General features: G+C 39.0%; 1 protein-coding gene across 2 annotated transcripts in view; it reads right to left on the bottom strand.

Annotated features, from left to right (window-relative positions):
• The window catches only part of PLXNA2 (plexin A2), a 469,574-nt gene that overhangs the window by 131,700 nt on the left and 316,206 nt on the right, over positions 1-21,668 (bottom strand). For both annotated transcript variants that reach the window (XR_013274456.1, XM_077481163.1), the window contains exons 12-14: positions 20,722-20,912; positions 4,336-4,487; positions 2,006-2,123 (exon numbers count right to left, since the gene is read on the bottom strand). Coding sequence is in view for 1 of the 2 variants with exons in the window: in XM_077481163.1 (XP_077337289.1) it covers positions 2,006-2,123; positions 4,336-4,487; positions 20,722-20,912 (461 nt within the window). In the remaining variant the exon portion in view is untranslated. The remainder of the gene's footprint in view (positions 1-2,005; positions 2,124-4,335; positions 4,488-20,721; positions 20,913-21,668) is intronic.

The following is a 21,668-nucleotide window of genomic DNA, read 5'->3' as shown; positions in this document are numbered from 1 at the left end:
TGCGGGACAAACATTTATAAATGTCCCTTAGTCCTACAAAGTCAAGGTGTGCAATATATAGATTCATTCCTTAGTGGTGGTGTGGGCAAATTCAAGGGCTGGGCCACACTGGTGGTAGTATTTCGTTACATAACTGTCATGTGTTAACTGCTGTTAACTGGGAGAATCTTTTTTTTTTTCCACCACTGCATGTCACTAAAGGTCAGGTCCAGGAGAACTATGGAGCCCCGACATACAGTACCAGGCACCATTTAAGTGAACTCCACAGGTTACAGGAAGATGTAATCTATTATTTTTGCCCAAAAATCTTTATCTTTTCACTGATATATTGTGGCAAACCAAAACAAACCTGTTAAGTTGGGAAGATATAATGGCATGCTTGGGCAGCAATAACAAAAATAAGCATTACTGCAGGGTGGCCTTTTCATTAAATATACTGTAGTTATAGACAACTTCTTACCAAGTGTAGAATTTACTGGAATTGTGTCAAACTGAAAAGACTGGAGATGTGGGGTACAGAAAAAAATGGTAGTTTAATGGCAAGGTCAGTGAATGCATAGGGCTCTCTGACTTCTTTATTTCACAGAAAAACTTAACAACATAAAAATGTAAAAAAAGGCACATTTTATATAAATTGGCTTCCTGATCTTTTGCCAATAATTTATCTAGTCTTTAGCATTTTAACACCTCCTGCTTGCTGCATCCTTAATGCAGTTTGACACAAATTGCATAGTCTTGAAAGGTAATGCACGTAAAATGCACCTAAAAATCACCAAGTACCTAAAGTGAACTATACCCACAATGTGCCAAAACACAACGGCGAGAATCAAGCCTATTTTTCCTTGTCATTTCCAAAATACTTTTGTTAAATAACATCATAAAATACAGAGTGACAGTTATGGCCTTGTGCAGTTCAGCTGCAGAAAGCTTAGCATTGATTTTTGCAGAAGAAATGTGTAATTTTATCATGAGCTTGAACCAACCCATAATTTGCTGCTAGGGATGACATAGAGCAGCTGATAAGAGATGAGAACTTCCACTTTCGTATTACTATTAGCTTTGAGCTAGCAAAGTAAATTGTAGATTGTGCAGAAAAGAGGGCCGGAAGAAATAAATGGGCTGAGAAGAGAGCAATGTGGTAAGAATTTTATCCTGGCTTTTGAGGCATCTCCTAGATAGCAGTCAGCTGCAGAAAAGGTAATGTTTTGTGGGTATACTAATTCAGAGTACTACTGCAGTGAACACTGGGAATGCTTAAAAGGGATCTGTCATTTGCCCATGTGCTTACACAGGGTCAGTGTCCTTTCTACCCTTTCTCAGTAGATGGTGCATCCTGGGAGGCAGGGGAGAAAGTTACATATTCACCCATATCCTAACCCACCAAATATTTCTGAGGGCTTTGAGAAAGTGATATGCTTCATCATATCTGGAAGCACAAGAAATTTCCAAGGACTTAGATAGCATTTAGACAAGCAGGGGCACATTGCAAAAGTAAATCTGTGGATGTGGGGTGGGCGGTACCCAGATTGTAATAGTCATTTTGCCTAATTTATGAAATCTTACATGCAGGCTAGCAACCAGCTTATGTGTGAGGGTGGCAAACTGTTCTATGACTACTCTGAAGAATAAAAGGAATCTCTAGTTTAAAAGTAAACTTCCCATCTACTCATGTGTCATCTGCAGTAATAGATGAGCATTCCTTTATCACAGCCCAAGCCATGCAAACAATTTCTTCACGAGTGCCACTGCATTTAAACAATCAGATATACAACCTGTACTGACAGATATATAGGCTGCAGCTGTTGACCTCTTTCTATGAATGCCAGGCTGTCATGCTGATCTAATAGAGCTGACACAAGAAGTGTGCAAGAAGAAGTGTGCAGCAAGTGAAGTTGAGTTGTTTTTGCTGATTAGTCCAATCCCTTTAACTTATCAAAAAAAAACAAAAAAACAATTGCAGTAATGAACTATGGAAATCATCTCAGGAACATCATTGCTTACTCACCACAAAGCTGTACTGCTGCAAGGATCGCGCCATGAACTCTGGTTTACATTCTCCAACGCAAAGAAGCACTGGTCCAGAGCTGAATGCATTTAGAGCTGGACCCATTTCACACACAATCCTGCAAAAGATGGAAGGAATTGGTAGTCTGCTAATTCTAACAAGAATATAAAGTTCTCTTTATCATGAATAATTTGTGAATTTAATGCTCAGAACACTTACACTGGCCAGCATATTTTACTAGCCAGCATATACTTTGGCCATGTAAGCAAGCCGGTTTATTCAAGTGACATATCAAACGTTTTGTATAGGAATTCACTAGTGCACATAAAAGGTTTTTTGGCATGTTGGAAAATCCATGTGTGATTGTATGCTTGTTTTATGTTTTCAAGGTGTATTAAGTTTTACAAACAAATACAGTAAATGTATATTTTATACAAACTGTGCACCTTTGTCTATACGCAGAAGAAATATTTATTACATTCACAAAAAGGGACATATCAAAGTTTAAGGGGTAGCTGGCCACGTCTAGCTTATTTCTCACTAAAATCCATAGTACAGCCGAAACAGTAATCTGAGCACAGTGCCAACATGCAGAAGTAGAGGGTCAGGGTAGAAAAAAAGGGAGTATATCCTGGGAAACATCTCACACGGGTACACTTCAACTGCCTGATGTGAGCTGCTGAAAGTACAGATAGATTTGTGTAAAAAGACAGTTCCCAGTACTCAACTCATGGGACTGTTTAGTAGGAGAGTTAAAGAATGACAGAAACAGACAGAGTGGCAGTGTACTGCAGACAGAGGAGCAAAAACAGTTATAACCAGGAGCAACCAGATACATAAAATAAGGACAAAAGGCTAAGCCAATATAGGTAAACACACAGGACTAGATATAGCCAACACCAGTCAGAGTAAGATACACAAGGCCAAAAGCAAAAAAGGACTGTTTGTGAAAAAGCAGAATGAACTAAGTTGAGCCCTCCTAGCACACTGTGAGAAACGATGGTGTGCTATATCTAAACTATGCTGTGGGTAGTGAGTCATTTAAAGAAGTAGTGTGTCAATTGTCAGGTATGGGATGTAGGCATCCCCCGGGGAATAGGGAACAAAACATTCCCAACCAGGAAACCCATGGAGGATGGCAAATAAACACATTATATTTCACAGAATATAACATGACACTAATGCAGTGTTTCTCAACTCCAGTCCTCAAGGCACCCCAACAGGTCATGTTTTCAGGATTTCCCTCAGATGAAACGGCTGTGGTAATTACTAAGGCAGTGAAACTGATCAAATCACCTGTGCAAAATAATGGAAATCCTGAAAACACGACCTGTTGGGGCATCTTGAGGACTGGAGTTGAGAAACACTGCACTAATGGACTACATTGCCTTCAAAAAGGAAAAAAATAGAGGGGCTCGCTGTCTGTGTTATCACACTATGAGATATGTAGTTGCTGAGAAATCTATATGGTGGGGGAGAACAGGTAATTAAAACTATACAGCACAAGTCACCAACTGCAGCATGAAATTAAAGTGCTGTCATAACAGTATCGTTGGAACAGGGCATTTTTCACTATAGTAAAGAGAACTGAAGAAGGTTTCATTTTTTATATTCGACTCCGTGGCTAAGAGATTGTAATGAATAACCAGTCTTCCTTAAAAAAATATTCATTCCAGTCTATTTATAAATAGCTAGAATATGCATTTTTATACTGTGGTGTGCAACCAGAAGAATGCAAATAAATGTAAATGCAAAATAAGAAACCAGACAATTTGTAATAAAATCCTTTCTAAAATATATCAAATTTCACAAAACCTTGTTTAGAATCAGTATAGTGCATACCACTTTAAAAAGCTTGGCCACCCTGTTTTGGCATTCAGGGATCAGACAGTATCTACAAAATTTATAACAGCCTGCACAGAGGTCTTCTAAATCCATTTTTGCATTCTCTGAAATATATCTCTGCCTCTGCCACTGGAGAAAGTCTACACATTCTCTCAATGTCTGAAAATTGCAGGCAAATATGCCCAGACTCACCAACTCTTAATAAATATGTATCTAAGTCAATAATGGTATAGTTATCACACTAAATGCAAATCAGTGCAACTGTAAAGAACATTATCAAAAGTTAGCCAGGAAAAGTCCATGCGTGAAATATCATTGCATATTGCGTCTTTCACATTCTGTAACAATATATTTATGTTTTAAATTGGTATGTTTTTGGTTGTTATTGCAGGAAGATTAGGATTGTACAAATTATTTTATCACAGTTTTTATATTTGAGAACCATAACGTCCATACGATGCAATTTAAGATAAAATAAGCCTCACTGTTCTGCAATTATGTATTCCTCCTGCACTGGAGTGCAATGTACTCCAGCTACAAGCACATTGTGAGCAATCTCAGAGAAGTCCAACCCAAGATTCGTCCCACGGATTGTCACTAGGGTGCCTCCTTCAGGTGGTCCAGACACAGTGAGAATCTGAAAGAGAGATACAAAAGGACTGAGGCATATGGAAAATGTCATATTTGTCATCTCTTTCTACCTAGATGCATGGCAATGTTTAATCATGATACTCTAACACAGTTTTGCATAGTGTGTAATTTAATACCACATATTTAGTAAGTGAGTTGACCAACTTAATCTGGAAAAAGAGTTATTCAATTACACTTAGCATGAAAGCAAATCATCCACTAAATTACAACTTGATTACAAAAAGTGGTAGGCAATTTTATTAACGAAAGCAATGAATACAACTGGACTAAAAAAACATGGATGAACAGCAGCAGCATTGGAAGAAAATTAATAAAGACTGATTCTCACAATAACGCTAGCCTCATCCACTATACCAGAGAATCTCTAGATCATGGGCAACTACAGAAAATTATTGCATATCATGTTATGATAAAAGGAGAGATAACTAATAAGACATGACTGCCTTGAAGAAGATAAATGTAGCATATGTAGCATGCTGACAACAGCACACTTGTAGGCATGGTAAATAAAGTGGGTATTGCTTCACAGTGTATGGCTTGAGGTATTATGAAAAAAGAAGCATAAAATAATGTGCAATGCTTAGTCAGCAAATTAAAGATACAATTTTATACAGAAATAATTCACAAAACACATACTATAGCCCCTTTTAAATGCACTTAAGAAAACAGAGTGCAGTGGTCAGAAGTATGCAACAGTGTTTTCCTTACAATGCTGGTCATCAAGTGCAAAAAGCAGTTATATAATTTATGTTAATGGGTGTAAAAAAATAAACCCTAGTTGCCTACATCTGAAAATAATTAGGAGGAACCTGGGCTATCCATAGCACCTTTTGTAGGTGTGGGAATAATGTGGGCATAGTTGATTGTTGTTGCTTCATGGCATGTGGCTTACAGTGTGGCACCCCTCCCCTTTTGAATTGCTATATTTTAGACAAATTAGGGCCTAGGGGTACATAAAGAGATTGTGGGAGTAAAATTAGCCTTAATGTTGGTGTCAGTGGCAGCAATAATAACCCTCCACAATGGTATCAATCAGCAATGATAACACTTAATATGTGTCAGGATCAGCAATAATTCCCAGCAAGTGACAGGGACAGCAGTAACCAGCAAGTGTCTGGACCAGTAATAATAAACCCTGGCACATCTCAGGGTTAGCAATGACAACCCCCAGCAATAACCCCCAGCATGTGTCAGGGTAAGCAATAACCCTAAGCTAATAATAACCACCAGCACAATAGTAAACCTCAGGATGGCACAATAATAATTGCCAGCACTTGTGTTCAGTAGTCTAACCAACCTAACTGCCCCTTGTGGAATGAAACTGGAGCACCAAGAGGAAATCCAATGTTGAAGCAAACAGAATCCGGAGCAGCTGTGCATAGTGACCAATCAACCTTGTCTCTTCAGCTTGTTCATTTAAGCTTTAAAAATTAAAAATAGAAGCAGCGGTTGCCGTGCACAGCTGCTCCAAATTCTGGCTGATCTAGTCTTAGTAAATTCCCCTCTGGGAGAAGAAAAAACCCAGTGCTGTCAGTGTTTTTAGAGGGTTTAACTCTCAGAGCCTTTGTTCTCTAAGTGCTAGATGAAGAGGCTGGTAATCAAGACTCGTAAATGCTTATAACCATAAGCGCGTATGCTCCTTCAACAGGGGTGTTGATTGGATCAGTGTGCAGAGAGTAAGGATGAGCTCCAGCATGTTCACACACTCCACGTTCAGAGCCCGCCAGGAAGTCGGCGCAGCACTGTGCTAATCACAGGCAGTGAGACATTTCCCGATGTGTGGCTGCAGAGACCGGGACAATGTCTCACTGCCTGTGATTAGCGCAGCGCTGACTCCAGATGACGTCTTGATGACGAAACGCGTAGGGAATGGCCATAGGACGCACACTCTCCCCAGCAAGCTGTAGAGGCCGGCGGCGGTTTTAATTCACTTTGTGATTTTAAAACTTTGTCAAACATATTGTGGAAACATTTTACATTATGGATATCCCCCTTTTCCATTGAATACTTGAACAAGATATTTCCAGCTGAAAAAAAAGCTCCCAGGGATACACCAGGCAGCGACACAGGGGCTTACACTGTGAAGGCAAATCCGACCCTGGAGGGGCAGGGTATCTGGGGAGGGCAAAATCATTATTTTGCACTGGAAAAAACGCACTGGGAGTTTCTTAGAAGCGGTCATAGATTTTCTGCACAAGTCACCTTTAACATTCTTTGGGACTATTAATTAATTAATTTATACACCTTTTATTCATTTCTTTATACACATGCACAATTAATATTAGATGCATGTATTCTGGTTGTTTAACAGATAGATTCACTACTATATATGTTATATGCACGTAAGCACATATACTGGTTGTGTAAATTATAGATTTGTATGCACGTATATTGGTTGTAAACATACAGGTTTTTTTTTTCCTCATTGTATTTACCCACTAGGTTTATTGGTATTACCAAAAAAATGTTTTATTACACCAATTTTTGACACATTAGCCACCGCCACTTATTTAAAAAATATCGTATAAGATTTAACCCCAATTCCAGGGGATCTAACACTCTGAGATATCCAACTAGTTCACTTCCAAACCTCGTAGGAAGGGTATATACCACGGTAGAAGGAGTACATTATTCACAATTTCAAAAAAGTTTTTTATGTTTTAAAGGTATAGCGCAAAGTCTACTTTCTTTTTTCTTTCACACTAGTGCAGCGCTGCGCCAACTTCCTGGCGGGCTCTGCACGTGGAGTGTGCGAACACGCCAGAGTTCATCCCTAGCAGAGAGGAGTGACTCTCCAGAATATTTTTGCCCTTACTCATACATAGCATTTAAAATTACACAGAAAGAAGTATATTAATTACTGTATATACAGCCAGACTGTATTTCAGTAATATATAAGGTGGCTTTGATATGGCTTTAAACTATGCCAAGTAAGATAGTTGAGGAATGTGTGCTGCAACTGGGGCAGTATGATGGCTAGGTAGAGATCACACTTCCCTTGCCATGCTGGGCTCAGATCCTTACAATGACATCAGACTGCATGGAAATCATTTCCTTTCTGTTTGCACTTTTTTGTGTATTTAGAATTTTTACTTTTTGGACTATGCATATTGTCAAAATCACAAGGTTAGTTCCTAGTTTTTACACACCTTCACATAACAGCAGCAAGTATACTCCTATTCCCCTCCAAGGTCAACCTTCCCATTCAGTTAAGCACATACAGTATGTACAACACTGACAGCTTATTAGCATACCCTGCCCACCAAATCACTGCTTATTTTTGGCACCTGTGAACTGTTAAATAATAGCCAAAGCACCACTGACCTTTTTATGGCACACATGCAGTCTACAATACAATAGGAATATTTAGCAAACAATCGTACTATCACACTATCTCCTGCCTATTTCAATACAGCGCCAACAATTCACTACCTCTAACCTTTGCAAACCTCTATTAGCTCATTCATAAACAACAGTTTGTTTCCCCTTCAAATATTCACTATTTAACTAATTCAGTCTCACTCTTTATTGCCCACTTACAAAAATCTACACGGTTAAGCCATTCTTCTCTTTTAGGATATTTCAAAGATCTCTGCCTTTTCAGCTCCTAGTCCTCCTTCATGCTCTCACATATTCATTTTGAATATCTACCTCTTTTTATTCCATCAGCTCCAAAAGAAAAAAAATCAAGCATCTCAGCTGTTGGATATAAATAATAAAATGATACCACATCCTACAGGTAGTACAATTATTGGTCTTATTCCTCTTCCCCACTGTGCATCTTACAGCTTGGCCATTCAATACACTACTTCAAATTAAACTTTTCCTTGACACACAAATACAAAAGACAAAGACATCAGTTTAATCAGACCAGTACTTTGTATTCTTTATCCTTGAAACAACCTCTGGCAAAAACAACAATATCCATGGTGTACAGTTTACTTTTTTAGACCTATTACCCTTAACGTCCTTAGAGAACATGAATGTTTACAGTCAATGATGGTCAACATCAGCACCTATATTGGACACACAAACAAAATCAGTACTGAATTAGGTGAATACTTTCGTTAATGGTGTGGATGCTTCCAGTTATATTTTACTTGAAATCTTTTATTTAATTTGTATCTGATTCTTAGATATATTAGAATATCTGGAAATATATCTAACAAGATTAAATGACATATTCAGGCCTTATGATCTGAATTATTAAGTGTTCTTGCATAGCAAGACCACTCACTGTTATCTCACATATATATTATTATTATAGCCAAATTTACCACCCTAACTCCTCCCACAGCTTTTACATTACATAGACAGTAATATACCGAAACATGCGGATTGTTCCCGATTGGTGTGCTATTACTTTGTGGAACGTTTCGCCGAATGGTTCACAAAATATCGTTGTTTTTGCTGTGAAATTTGTCCCATAGGAATGAATGGCGAAATATTCAAAACTAGAGTGGGAGGTGACAGAAGCTGACAACCCCATGATCAGCCAAAACATTATGACCACAACATGATCAGCCAAAACATTATGACTACCCCATGATCAGCCAAATCATTATGACTACCCCATGATCAGCCAAAACATTGTGATCCCCCCATGATCAGCCAAATAATTTAGACCACAACATGATCAACAAAAACATTATGACCACAACATGATCAGCCAAAACATTATGATCACCCTATAAAAAATAAAAAGAATAAAAAATCATATTTGAAAAAAAAACATTTTTGAAAAAAAAAAATCATTTCAGGTAGAGAAAGAGAGAGATAAAAAAGAAAGTGTATTTTTGAAAGAAGGGGTGAGAAAAGGGAAGTGGGCTTATAAAAAGTGGGGGCTGGGCAGGGGTGATTTTGGAGGAGCTAGGTGTGCTGGAGGGCTTGCAGAGCACTTTGGGGAAAAATGAATGTAAAAAGAGGCATAGAGGAGAGTGACCCTTGCTGGAAGAAAAGCAAAAGCCTACAGCACCTGGTATCCCATCCAAGCCCTAACCAGGCCCGACCCTGCTTAGCTTCCAAGATTAGACAAGAGCGGGCGCATTCAGGGTGGTTTAGCCATAGGCAATACTATGGCTCTCTTTCAAGCCTCTTGTACTTGTCACCGGCAGCCTGGCTCCGCATTTTATTGTTACGTGTTCTTGCATAGAAAGACCACTTACTGTTATCTCACATATATATTATTATTATTATCATTATAGACAAATTTACCACCCTAACTCCTCCCACAGCTTTTACACTACATATACAATAATATACTAAAAAGTGCGGATTGTTCCCGATTGGTGTACTATTAATTTGTGGAACATTTCGCCAAATGGTTCACAAAATATCGTTATTTTTGCGGCAAAATTTGTCCCATAGGAATGAACGGCGAAAAACTAGAGTGGGAAGTGACAAAAGCTGACAACCCCATGATCAGCCAAACCATTATGACCAGCAAAAACATTATGACCACCACATGATCAGCCAAAATATTATGACCACTCCATGATAAGCCAAAACAGTATGTCCACAACATGACCAGCCAAAACATTATGACCTTGAAAAAAAAATCTTTAAAAAAAAAATTGGTTTTGGAAAAAAAAAAATTCTGAAAAAAAGTATTTAAAAAAAATGAATTTAAAAAAAAAAAAAAATGTTCAGCTCTTTCAGCTAATGATGGGACCTTTTCACTACTATTTAGACTTTTTAAAATATTAAGCTTTTTAACAATTATGACACCCCCATGATCAGCCAAAACATTATGACCACCCCATGATCAGCCAAAACATTATGACCACCCCAAGATCAGCCAAAACAATATGACATTTTTGGAAAAAAAAATCATTTAATAAAAAAATCTATTTTTGAAAAAAATGTTCAGCTAATGATGGGACTTCTTCAACTTTTTTACTACTATTTAAGCTTTTTAACACTTTTCACAGTTACTCCAGCCACTCCAATCACACAACAGTTACTTAAGCCACTCCACCCAGTTCTCCCGCCCACTCCAATAGGTGGAGGCAAGAACACTTCACACAATTTCCCCAGAAATTGTAGACTTTTCAATATTCAATTATTCTCAAGATTTCAGTATCACAGTCAAACTTAGACTAATATTTATGTACAGAAACCCTAATGTATAGAGAGACCACTAGACTATGATAAATTATATGTTTCGGATTTCTTAAATTACAATTGGCTCTCGGATTACAAATACATAATTTTCTAAAGAATTAATACAATAATTATTGTGTTTTGAATATATTTATTTTGTTTTATAAATACTGTATCTATCAGTTTAAATGCTATTGTCTAGTATACTTAAGTATATTAATTTTACATACACCTATATATTTCTAATATATTCTTCAGTCTTGTTGAAGGGTCCCCCAAAATGCATTGACTTGACCTTTGGCTTCAATATTTGACCAGCAGTCTTTCCTTTGGCAGATCTTGTTGCTTTCATTTTATTAATTACAATAGTGATTTTGTGCACATTTTGACACACCCGGAGTCTGACAAGTCAAGGTAAATATAGTATATTTCCCTCTGAAGTAGATACATATCCCTGTATCGACACTAGTTGGGCATGGGTCAGGACGGCACGACAAGACATCTTGTAAGCTAAGGAAGACGCTTGTATCATCCCGATAACACCCTGGTATAATCTGCTACATGTTCATCATAGAATGGTGCACTGACGCACCTGATAAATGTGAGTATCCCAGATGGGGATCTTTGCTTTAGTGAAATAAATAGTTTAAAATGTCATTGCACTATTGAGCTTTTCCTTTCACATATCCCGGATAACTATGCTGAGGAACCCAGGAGCCTAACACTATAAAGAGCCCAGAGCTGGTTCACGTGTGCTTTGACTTAGCTTAATTGCAAAGTGCATGCTCCAAGGTGAGCATTACCTAAGGGGGCACCCGAGTGAAGACACCCCAGCACGTCTTGGATCACACTTTTTATTGTTCCTGAATTACATAAACTTTTATCACGTAACTAGAGTCGGATGCAATTTGGATGCGTAGAGTGGCACAGTGGTGAAATGGTTAGCACTCTCACCTAGCAGTAAATCCCAACCACGACACTACCTGCCTGGAGTTTGTATGTTCTCCCTGTGCCTGTGTGGGTTTCCTCCAGGTACTCCGGTTTCCTTCCACACTCCAAAGACATGCAGGTGGGTTAATTGGCTTCTGTCTAAAATTGGTCCTAGTATATGAATGGGGAGTGTGTGATGTACAATGTATAGGGATGTATAGGGATATGGACAATTGTAGACACTCACTCAGATTGAACTGTATGGACTTGTGTCTTTATTCAGCCTTACTAACTATGTAACTATATATGCACATGAGCACTTTGTCTTATGATCTGAATCACATAAATCCTGCAGTGTTGTTTATTTTCAGCACGATCATTTATGACATATTTGGACACTATATATTGTACAGAAGGACTTTTTCTATATATTATTTGTTTATGTTTATGGTTTTAAACACAGCTATGCATGAGGCACTTTAAATTGGTTTTGTGTATATCATATTCATATATTAGTTATATTAATTTGATTATTTTTACATAGATTTAGTATACATTACAATCTATATTAGTTTTAGCGCAGCATATTCAATTAAAGTATTTATCTTTGCACAATATATGTGACAGTGTTCAACGCTAGCAGCTTTTAGATAATTATAAACGACTTTAAGCATCTAGACAGTGGTGGCTCGCAGGATTTCTTTCTATTTTTGTTCAATACTGTATATGGAATTGTGTTTGTTTTGACACTATATTACTATCTCAATGAATCTAGTACCATCAAATATGCTTTTTAGTGATGCCCTGGATCTTTGCCAAGGACAAAGAACATACAGTACCTGCCTTGAGAGTTGAAGGGCACTAGATAAAAGATCAACACCCCAGTAGTAAGGACAATGATGTGGTAGAGTGTCTGCTTGTTTCTTAAACCAAGTGCATAGAAAAAAAATACATGAGCTCTATCACTGTCAGCGATAGGTATGTACATACAAAGTCATGTAATTACTCCAACAGAAAAGCACCATTTTTGGTTCTGTGGATTTAAAATGGATTTAACTACAAGCCTTTTTTTTTTTAAATTGTATGTTTATTGAAAGATTTTAAAAAAAACTACAAGCCTTTTAAAGGGGACCAATTAAGGAGCAGCATTCCAGAGATTGATCCACGATCAAATCAAGGACAGGACCGGCTTGGGTGAATGTAGGGAGCTAAGAGTTCAGCACTAGTATGCTATTAAGTCTGGAGAATGAATTATAGAATGAGAAAGTAAAAATAATATTTCCTAGTGTTCATATTAGGCAGGCACAGTCTCCAGGCATTGGATAGATGCTATTTTGGAAAACAAACGCAATAGGTTAAAAGAAGCACCATCTTTTATGTGCCTGCAATTGATTAGAACAAATAAATGCTACAGATGAAACCCAACTTCTTTAAAGCATAATTACCAGAAGGAGGAGTTATAAAACAAAGTACATTATATGCCAGATGGTGTGAAACACAAATATGAGAGTTATTTTTTATTTCTTTTTTTTTATGAATGAAACATTGTAATATCACGTGATAAAGGGGTCCCTGGTGATTATGAAGCATGAAATGGATTTCACAACTGTTAGATAATAATGTAAACTCTGCAGTAACAGGGGATGCAATATTGGGTTCAGACAAAATAGTTAATCATCTTTACACTGTTGGTTTAGAAGCCATTCATTTCCAAATGTGTCGTACACTAAAGTAGTCCATTTATTTGAATGGACTGCCAATGTTCCACCATAGAAAAAAAATGGCATTTTGCAAAATTCTTCTTTTTTTTTAATACTAATGCATTTTTTCTGTGTTGCCATCATGATTTATCATCTTTGGTACAACAAACAAAGACATATTTCAGTGACAGAAATAACATTTTGAAGAAGGTTAAACATTTTAATGATTATTTGATGCTTATTCAGTAACATGGAATTTTTCCAGCTTTTACACATCAATTTATCAGAAGTCTAGTATCAGAGTTCATCATCTATGATTAAAAGATGTGATGTATCCTCAATTTTTTTCAGTACTTTGCATTTTATATATGAGAACAACCACTTTTATCTAACACACACTACAACTAAGTAACCTTTCTGTGAATCTATGACAGTGTACAGTGGCGTAACTAGAACCTTCAGGACCCGATGCAAGAAACCATGAAGGGCCCCCTAAACCCCAGCCAGGGCCCTTCCCTCCGAGTTCGGCGGTGGAACTCCAGGGCGGGGTCACAGGTATGACCTTTGTGAGCCCTGTAGTTCCACCACTGGTATCAGTAGTTTTTTATTATTATTTCTTAATTTATTTTTAGGTGCCCCATTGGGGTCTCCGTCCCCTTTTCTCCAGGGCAAATGAAGTTACTGCCCCCAGGTGAGAAGAGGTCCCTGTCCCCAGGGGAGGAGGGGGTCCCTGTCCCCACGTGGGAAGGGGTCCCTGTCCCCAGGGGGAGATGGAGGGGGTATGTATTGGTGTGTGGGGGGTGGGGTCCTCTCACTCACCATGACCAAGCTGTAGGCCGCGCACTCATCCATGTTGGCCTGGGCTCCATCCAGTGTGCTGGACGGGCGATCAGCATATCTCCCAGAAAGACCTTTCATCATCTGTGTATGACGGTGGAGGAGGGGGGGCTAGCAGACAAGCCTGCAGTGTCCTCCGGGGAGGTCTCATAGGGCTGCACTGCATCTGTGTGCTTAAAGTTTGTTTACCCGGGAGAAGTATGCAGTGCAGTGTGGGCCGGACTCGGGGTGGCGGGACTCTGGCTGGGGAGAACAGACATCGGACTGAGCGGCAATGCATGGAGCAGGAGAGGGGTACTCTGAGGAGCCGGCTGAGGACACAGGTCATGCGGGGAATGCACAACTAAAGAGCAGTCAGTGCGATAGTCGAGCATGGAGCTCTGCTAGTCACCCTCCACCTCCAGTCACCTGTGTGCATGGTGCACTGGTACCCCTAGCTGCCTATGCTGCTGCCGGCCATATGTAGAGGGGGCTGCATGGGCCCCCTGCATCACAGGGCCCGGTTGCGGTCGCAACTTCTGCACCCCCTATAGTTACGCCCCTGACAGTGTACAAAAATGTTGCACAATATTTCCTGGGCATTCAGCTTGTAGTAATTTCCATCCTAGTGTGAACAATGGGACACGCATCTTTCATTTTCTCAAATGTGTTATTTTCCTTCTTGATATTAACATATCTATAACACTAACCAATAGTGTACTGCGTGAATTGTTCTTTTTAGAAAGTTTTATTAAACGTGGTTTTGAAAATCCCCCACAAAATATTATTAAAAAAAAATGAAAAAGAAATCTATTGCTTAAACAACGTCTAATTTCTAAGGGGCAAAACCACATTTGAAATACACTTATGCCACGTACACACCACTGGACTTTTTGACAGCATAGGTCTGACGGAACGAGTCAATCTTGTGTGGGCTCCATCGGACCTTTGCTTGCCAAAAATCCGGCGGACTTTAGAAATAGAACATGTTTTAAATTTTTCCACCAGAAATCCGCCGGACCGAGAAATACGTTCGTGTGTGTGCTAGTCCGACTGACAAAAACCGATGCTAGGGCAGCTATTGGCTACTGGCTATGAACTTCTTTATTCTAGCCCAGTCATACGTCATTACGTTCAAATCCATTAGACTTTGATGTGATTGTGTGTGGCCAAGTCCGTTCATTCGGAAAGTCTGTCGGAAATCCGCCAAAAGTCAGTCGGAAAGACCGTCGGACCTAGTCCCTCGAAAAGTCCGGTCATGTGTACGCGGCATTAGTGGGGATGTATGGATGAATGGTGGGATGCAAGAAAGACCAATTGAAGGACTATAATGCAATGGGGTTGATTTAATAAAACTGGAGAGTACAAAACCTGGTGCAGCTGTGCATGGAAGCCAATCAATTTTGACTTTAGCTTGTTCAATTAAGCTTTGACCAAAAAAAAAAAAAAAAAAGAAAGCTGATTTCTATATGTAGAGCTGCCCCAGATTTTGCACTCTCTGGTTTTAGTAAATCAACCCCAATGTGTACAAATAAAGAGAAGAGGAGATTTTCATTGTACTACTGTGGTTTGCCAACATCCCCTAATTGTATGCAACCAGAGAAACTATCCCCCATGGGACTTTTAAGGAAACCACTGACATTTTTTTTTTTTGGTCTCATGGGGGATATTTTCTCTGGTTGAATGCAATGTGTACAACTGGGTGTTTCAACCTAAAGGTTTTCACCACAGGTAACCAACACTTTGTGGTAGTTCAACCAGTAGTAAAATTGTGGATCTACTGTACTTTGGGATTTTAGGACATCCTAGCTTTAGATAAAAGGGGAAAGACAGTTAAAACAAATGTCTAGCAGCTGCTCCAGCAGTGAAGGAGTTACAATTAACAAAAAGAGCAGGAGCACAGCCAAAAATCTTTGTCACACTGCAGTAAAGTGTGATTAATTACATCCAGACAAGCAGCACTGTCACTTATGTTGTCCAGACAACCAAAGACTATTCCTTACAAAAGTTAAATTTCAGCTGGAAACATAGGGGAGATGCATACTTAAAATCATCAGTTCTGCTTCATTGATCATCATAGCTCCCTTAGCATCCCATGGTCTACAGCATTCAAAAAAAGCTACCCTTTACAGCTGCCTCCTCCTTTCCTCGAAAAATTGATTTCTCAATGGGCACATCTGCTCCACAGCGCTTGTCTGGGGGCCAGCATTTCCATAGCAAGTGTCTTGCTGACCTTTGGCACTGGAAGGGACAGAGGACCCAGCAGGAGATTCAGTAATGATTAGCACTGCTCACAGGCATATAGAGGATGCAGAACCATGGGAGCTAGACGTAAACAAAGGATTTCTGTCATGGTGCATGTTGTAAAACTGTCATGGTGCATATTGGTTTATTCTTGTAACAGCATATGCACTTCTACATGTGAATTTAACGTGCCTGTGAGCAGATCAAATAGGAAAAAAATAAATGTATCTGGAAAGGTGGATCTCAAAAGGTACCTTGAGCTTTTTAATGGCTGAGAAAATAGAGACATCTCACCTGTTAAAAAAGGTTGTTCTACATATTTAAAAATGTAATTCAGTTTACTGAAAGGTCAGACCTGCATTCCTTACTGTAGAATTTCTCTTTTAAGCAAACAGTATACTGCCTAAATCCAATTAATCTAACAATTACGTCAAATGATTACACATTTGTTACATAACTCTTTTGTCAATAAATACATTTAAAGTCCTATTCATACTCTACTCCCCACTGTTCCACTTTATACAAATAACAATGCTACCATCAACAATGAGATAAAGTAGAATTACAGTTAATACCAGGCAAAATCAAAATTACACAGGCTTAACAAAAGTGGAAAGCTTTTTTAAAATGGAAGGATATTAGTTGAAAAAGATTAGTCTTGTGAATGAAAAATTAGGCACATAGTATGACATTAGGGCATAAAATGGCTGTATAAAGAAATGACTCTTTTTTAATCACACGGCATAGTTTTAGTGTTAGCACTAAAAATACTGTGTTTAGAAACAAACAAATGTGTTTAAAGTGAGGTATATTGTCAGCCTGGCTTCTCTGAAGTATTTTTGGCAGAGAGGTGCCAACAGGGTTAAAGTGATACTAAAGTCTCAGTTTTTTTTCTTTAAAAATCACAAACATGTTATACTTACCTGCTCTGTGCAGTGGATTTTCACAGAGCAGCCCAGATCCTCCTCTTCTGGGGTCCCTCACCAGCGCTTCTGGCCCCTCCCTCCTGTTGAGTGCCCCCACAGCAAGCAGCTTGCTATGGGGGGTGAGCCAAGCTGCTGCTCAATGTGTCCATTCAGACATGGAGCTGCAGTTTGGCCCCACCCCTTCTTTCTCCTCATTGGGGCACTGACTTTGATTGACAGCAGAGAGAGCCAATAGCGCTGCGCTGCCATCTCAGTCAATGAGGAGGGAGAGTCTCTGGCAGCCAAGACACTTCTGAAACATGGCTGGATTGAGATGGGCTTAGGAAAGTATTAGTGGGGCTGCTGCACATAGAAGGTATTTTATCTTAGAATGCATCAAGATTAAAAAAAAAGACCTTCTGACTTTACAACCGCTTTAAACACTAATTCAATTTCAGACAGGTTCATTATGTAACTTGTTAATTGTATGGCTATCGTTAGGTTTGTGATTAGTATGATAATAGCAAAATTATGGCCTGGGGATTTTTCTATGCTGCAAGCCCTAAGAAGGCTTGTGATGGTAGAATCCTGAAGGAAAACCTGATGCAGTCTGCAAGAAACCTGACCCCCAAGGAGATTAGTCTTCCAACAAGACATTAAATCCCAAACCTAAAGCTAAAATGACACAAACTTCCTAAAAACATCAATGCTAATTTCTTGAAATAACCAAAACAGAGTCCAGATTTCAATCCAATTATGGATTTGTGGCTGGGTATGAAAACAGGATGCACTTATACCCCCCTTGTACCCCAAAAGAGTTGGAGCAGTTTTACAGACAGGGATAAGGAAAAATTGCAATTTCTAGCTTATGGAAACCTATCTAGCAAATGGATAGGTGCAGTCCTATAGGACAGTGGTAATCAACCCTGACCTCAGGGCCCATTAACAGACCAGGTTTGCAAGATAACTGAAATACATCACAGGTGATGATATCATGTGCTGCTCAGTGATTGCAGTATTTTAGTCTGCATCTCCCCAAGGTAATACATAAAACCTGGCCTGTTATTGGTCCCTGAGGACAGGGTTGAAGACCACTGCTATAGGGGATTTCTCATAAGATTATTGTCTTATGATAAGACCTATAGGGTTGATACAATTTATGGGGAGATCACCACTGTACAGATATCTTAGCACTTAGCATTTCATGTACACCTGTGCACTCAACACTTCCCTCATTTAAAATAAATTTTAACATTTACCTTGCAAAACAACCCATTACATGTAATGCAGTAAATGCAAAGCAAAACATATATGTATATACTGTATTTAAAAATGATAAATTCCGTATTTATCAGTGTATAACATGCAGAGACAAATAACAAGGACCTTAATTTTATGAGAGAAGTTTTAGGAAAAATAAAAAAATGGAGAACTTTGAAGTAAAATAAGGGTCAGTGCCCATCAACGCTGCCTCACCATTGCAGCCTGATCTGTGCCCATATGCAGCCTCTCCACTGCCCATCATTGCAGCCTGATCTGTGCCCATATGCAGCCTTTCCATTGCCCATCATTGTAGCCTGATATGTGCCCATATGCAGCCTCTCCATTACCCATCATAGCAGTCTGATCTGTGTCCATATGCAACCTCTCTATTGCCCATCATTGCAGCCTGATCTTTGCCCAGATGCATCTCTCCATTGCCCATCATTGCAGCCTGATCTGTGCCGAGAGGAATTTCCTGTTTACTCTGCGCTCACAGTCACATACAGTCCTGCCTCCTTAGCCAGCTCTTATGATAGACAGAACACTGGTACAATACCGGGACATGTGACGTTTACCCTAAGAGCTGGCCCCGGAGGTAGGACTGTGTGTGACTGCGAGCGCGGAGTACACAGGAGATCCCGGCTTTGTGTAATGCGATGGAGCTCGATCCCCCTTTCCCTTTGAGGTAGCCAGGTACAATATCCACATATAACACACGTGTTATACGCCTATAAATATGGTACCTATTGTTTTTCCTTTTTAATTAGTGACCACATTACCTCTGTTCTTAGCTGCATAAGGGGCTTGGAGAGGTGTGATTGGAGATCGACTGGGGCATGTCAGCAGGAGGCAGATACTGTCAGCATAAATCTTGGCCACTGGGGGACAGGTAGGTTGTGCTCCCCGCACAGCTGTAAAATTGACCACAGTGGGATAGATGTGCTCTTGTAAAGGGTCTTACTGAAGTCAACGCCCTGGTGACATGCGTCTAGGGGCAGAGCTTATGCACTGACCTCACACCACGGCTATCTCGAAAATTGGATGTTTGCCATGCCTTGCGGTTTTTCACATTCATAGTACACATTTAATAGCGCAATATCAATTTGTATGATATTATTATTTTTCCCTTAGTATATTATTTACGGATTAGTCATATTATAATATATTTTAGTAGTGCAGCACTGTTTGTTCGCACATAATATTGTTGATAGGTGGAAGTGAAATCACTTTAAGTGACAGCAGCTACTTAGTAGTTATAATTCTCTCAGTTAATTGCGCCAATGATTTTTTTTCAACTGTTGTAAGAGATGTTTACATTCCTTGTAACAGCAATAAATACAATACAATTTTTTAAAGAAATAGCGTAAAAAAAAAAATTCCATGTGCACACACAGTGATCACACCACACATGTGAGGAATTACCGTGAACATCAGAGCGAGAGCAATAAGTTAAGCACCAGCCCTCCTCTGTAACTATAAACTGGTTACCTGTAGAAGCTTTTAAAGGTTGTCTATAGTGACATAGTTTGTTGCCATTCCATAAGTGTGCCCAATTTTAAAGCGTGTCATGTTAGGTATCTATTTACTCGATGTAAAACCATATTTTTTCTTTATTTATTAAGGTCTTGACAGGCTGAAACACTTTAGTGTTGGCCCTGTTTGGAACATGTGTACTCCTTGGATGAAATAAAGAGACATTTTAGTCATCCTCACCTGGTTGCCAAGTTTATCTACAGTACATGGAAGGTCATTAATTGACATTTTATGAGAACACCAGCCACATCATGCTGCTCTAAGTGTGCCAAGACCTCCGTGAAAAGTAAATTTTGTTTCTTGAGACTATTATTTCTTGGCATGTACATCACTTTTATTTAATTATTAGGTGTTAGTTTGTAGATATTGTGTGTAAAGCTGGCCATATATTATACAATTTATTGCCTGCCTGATACAAATTGAAAGTATTGTTAAAGTTTGACCTATTTTTTTATTTTTTTTTATTAAATGTAAAGGAAAACGGTACAATAAGGTTGTATAATGCATGGCCAGATTTAGAGACCAAGCTTAAACAGTTAATACAGGAGCAATGAAAACACAGGATACATGGAAATTCTTTTAAAATGATAATCATAAAAAAAGACAAATGTGAAAAGATTAGAGAAATCAAAAGGCTTATATGGTCACACAGGCTAACCCATGAGCAGATACAAAGCAAATGTTATCTATTACATATTCATAGAAAAAAAAATAGCCTATTACAAACCTCAGTAATACGTGGGTTGGTACACTTGACATTCCTACTGGACCAGTCCAGCCACCGGTTTTGGTTAGCTATACAATGATGTTGTAGGGTACACCGTCCTTCCCCACTGCACCATCCACACTCATATTTATGATCCGCTTTCAGGCAGAGACCACAGCTTTCTCTTTGAGCCGAACATTTGTACAGATGAACTATAGGGAGAACAAAAATTTAAAAATTTAAATAATTACATCTTTGCACATTAAATGCTGTAATATGTCATAGCAAGTGGATTCATTTGATGTGCATTTTAATGCCTCATTTCCTAAGCTAGCTGCCGTAACCCTGACAACGTTTTTCTTTTTTATGTTAGACGAAATCACATACATAGCTTTGGGGTTGTTTCTGAGCTTACCGGAGCCATTGATAAGCCCAGAACCGAGCTGATGCAGCCAATGGCTAGGCAGGAAGTCAAGTGAGGGCAAGATAGCCCACATTCAGCTCTTTGCTCTTGGAGGGCCGGAGCATTCTCCAATCTCACGTCTGGTTCTCGTGCTTAAAGTTTTGTTTTCAGCCAAGGAAGCTGCCATCTTGGCCTCTGTTTAATGTTCAACTGCCATGATGCTGCTGCACATGTGATCAGTTATAACACCAGTCATTGAATGGTTTGAAGGTTTGGCTGAGAGCACAACAATGTGACAGTTACGTTCCCGCCACATGCCGGCAATGTACCTGTTTTTTAAAACTGTTACATCGATGGGTTTACTTCCGCTTTAAAGGCATGATTCAAAATGTTTATTTTTTAAAGTTAAATGGTTCAAGAAAAATGTTTAATTTGCTTTTAAAGGTAAATGAGATATCTGGGTCTTTTTGATGCTTATTTCTATTACAAGGGATGTTTACATATTATAGGAATAAAAGTGATCAAAAAAATGAAAAAATAAAAAAAAGGGACAGTGTAAAAATAA

Source organism: Lithobates pipiens, unplaced genomic scaffold, assembly GCF_037356315.1.
Source record: "Lithobates pipiens isolate NorthernLeopardFrog02 unplaced genomic scaffold, aLitPip1_a1.2 Scaffold_16, whole genome shotgun sequence".
In the NCBI taxonomy this organism is placed as follows: Eukaryota; Metazoa; Chordata; class Amphibia; order Anura; family Ranidae; genus Lithobates; species Lithobates pipiens.
The sequence above is the reverse complement of the archived record's forward strand: the minus strand, read 5'-3'. Positions and strand labels throughout refer to the sequence as shown.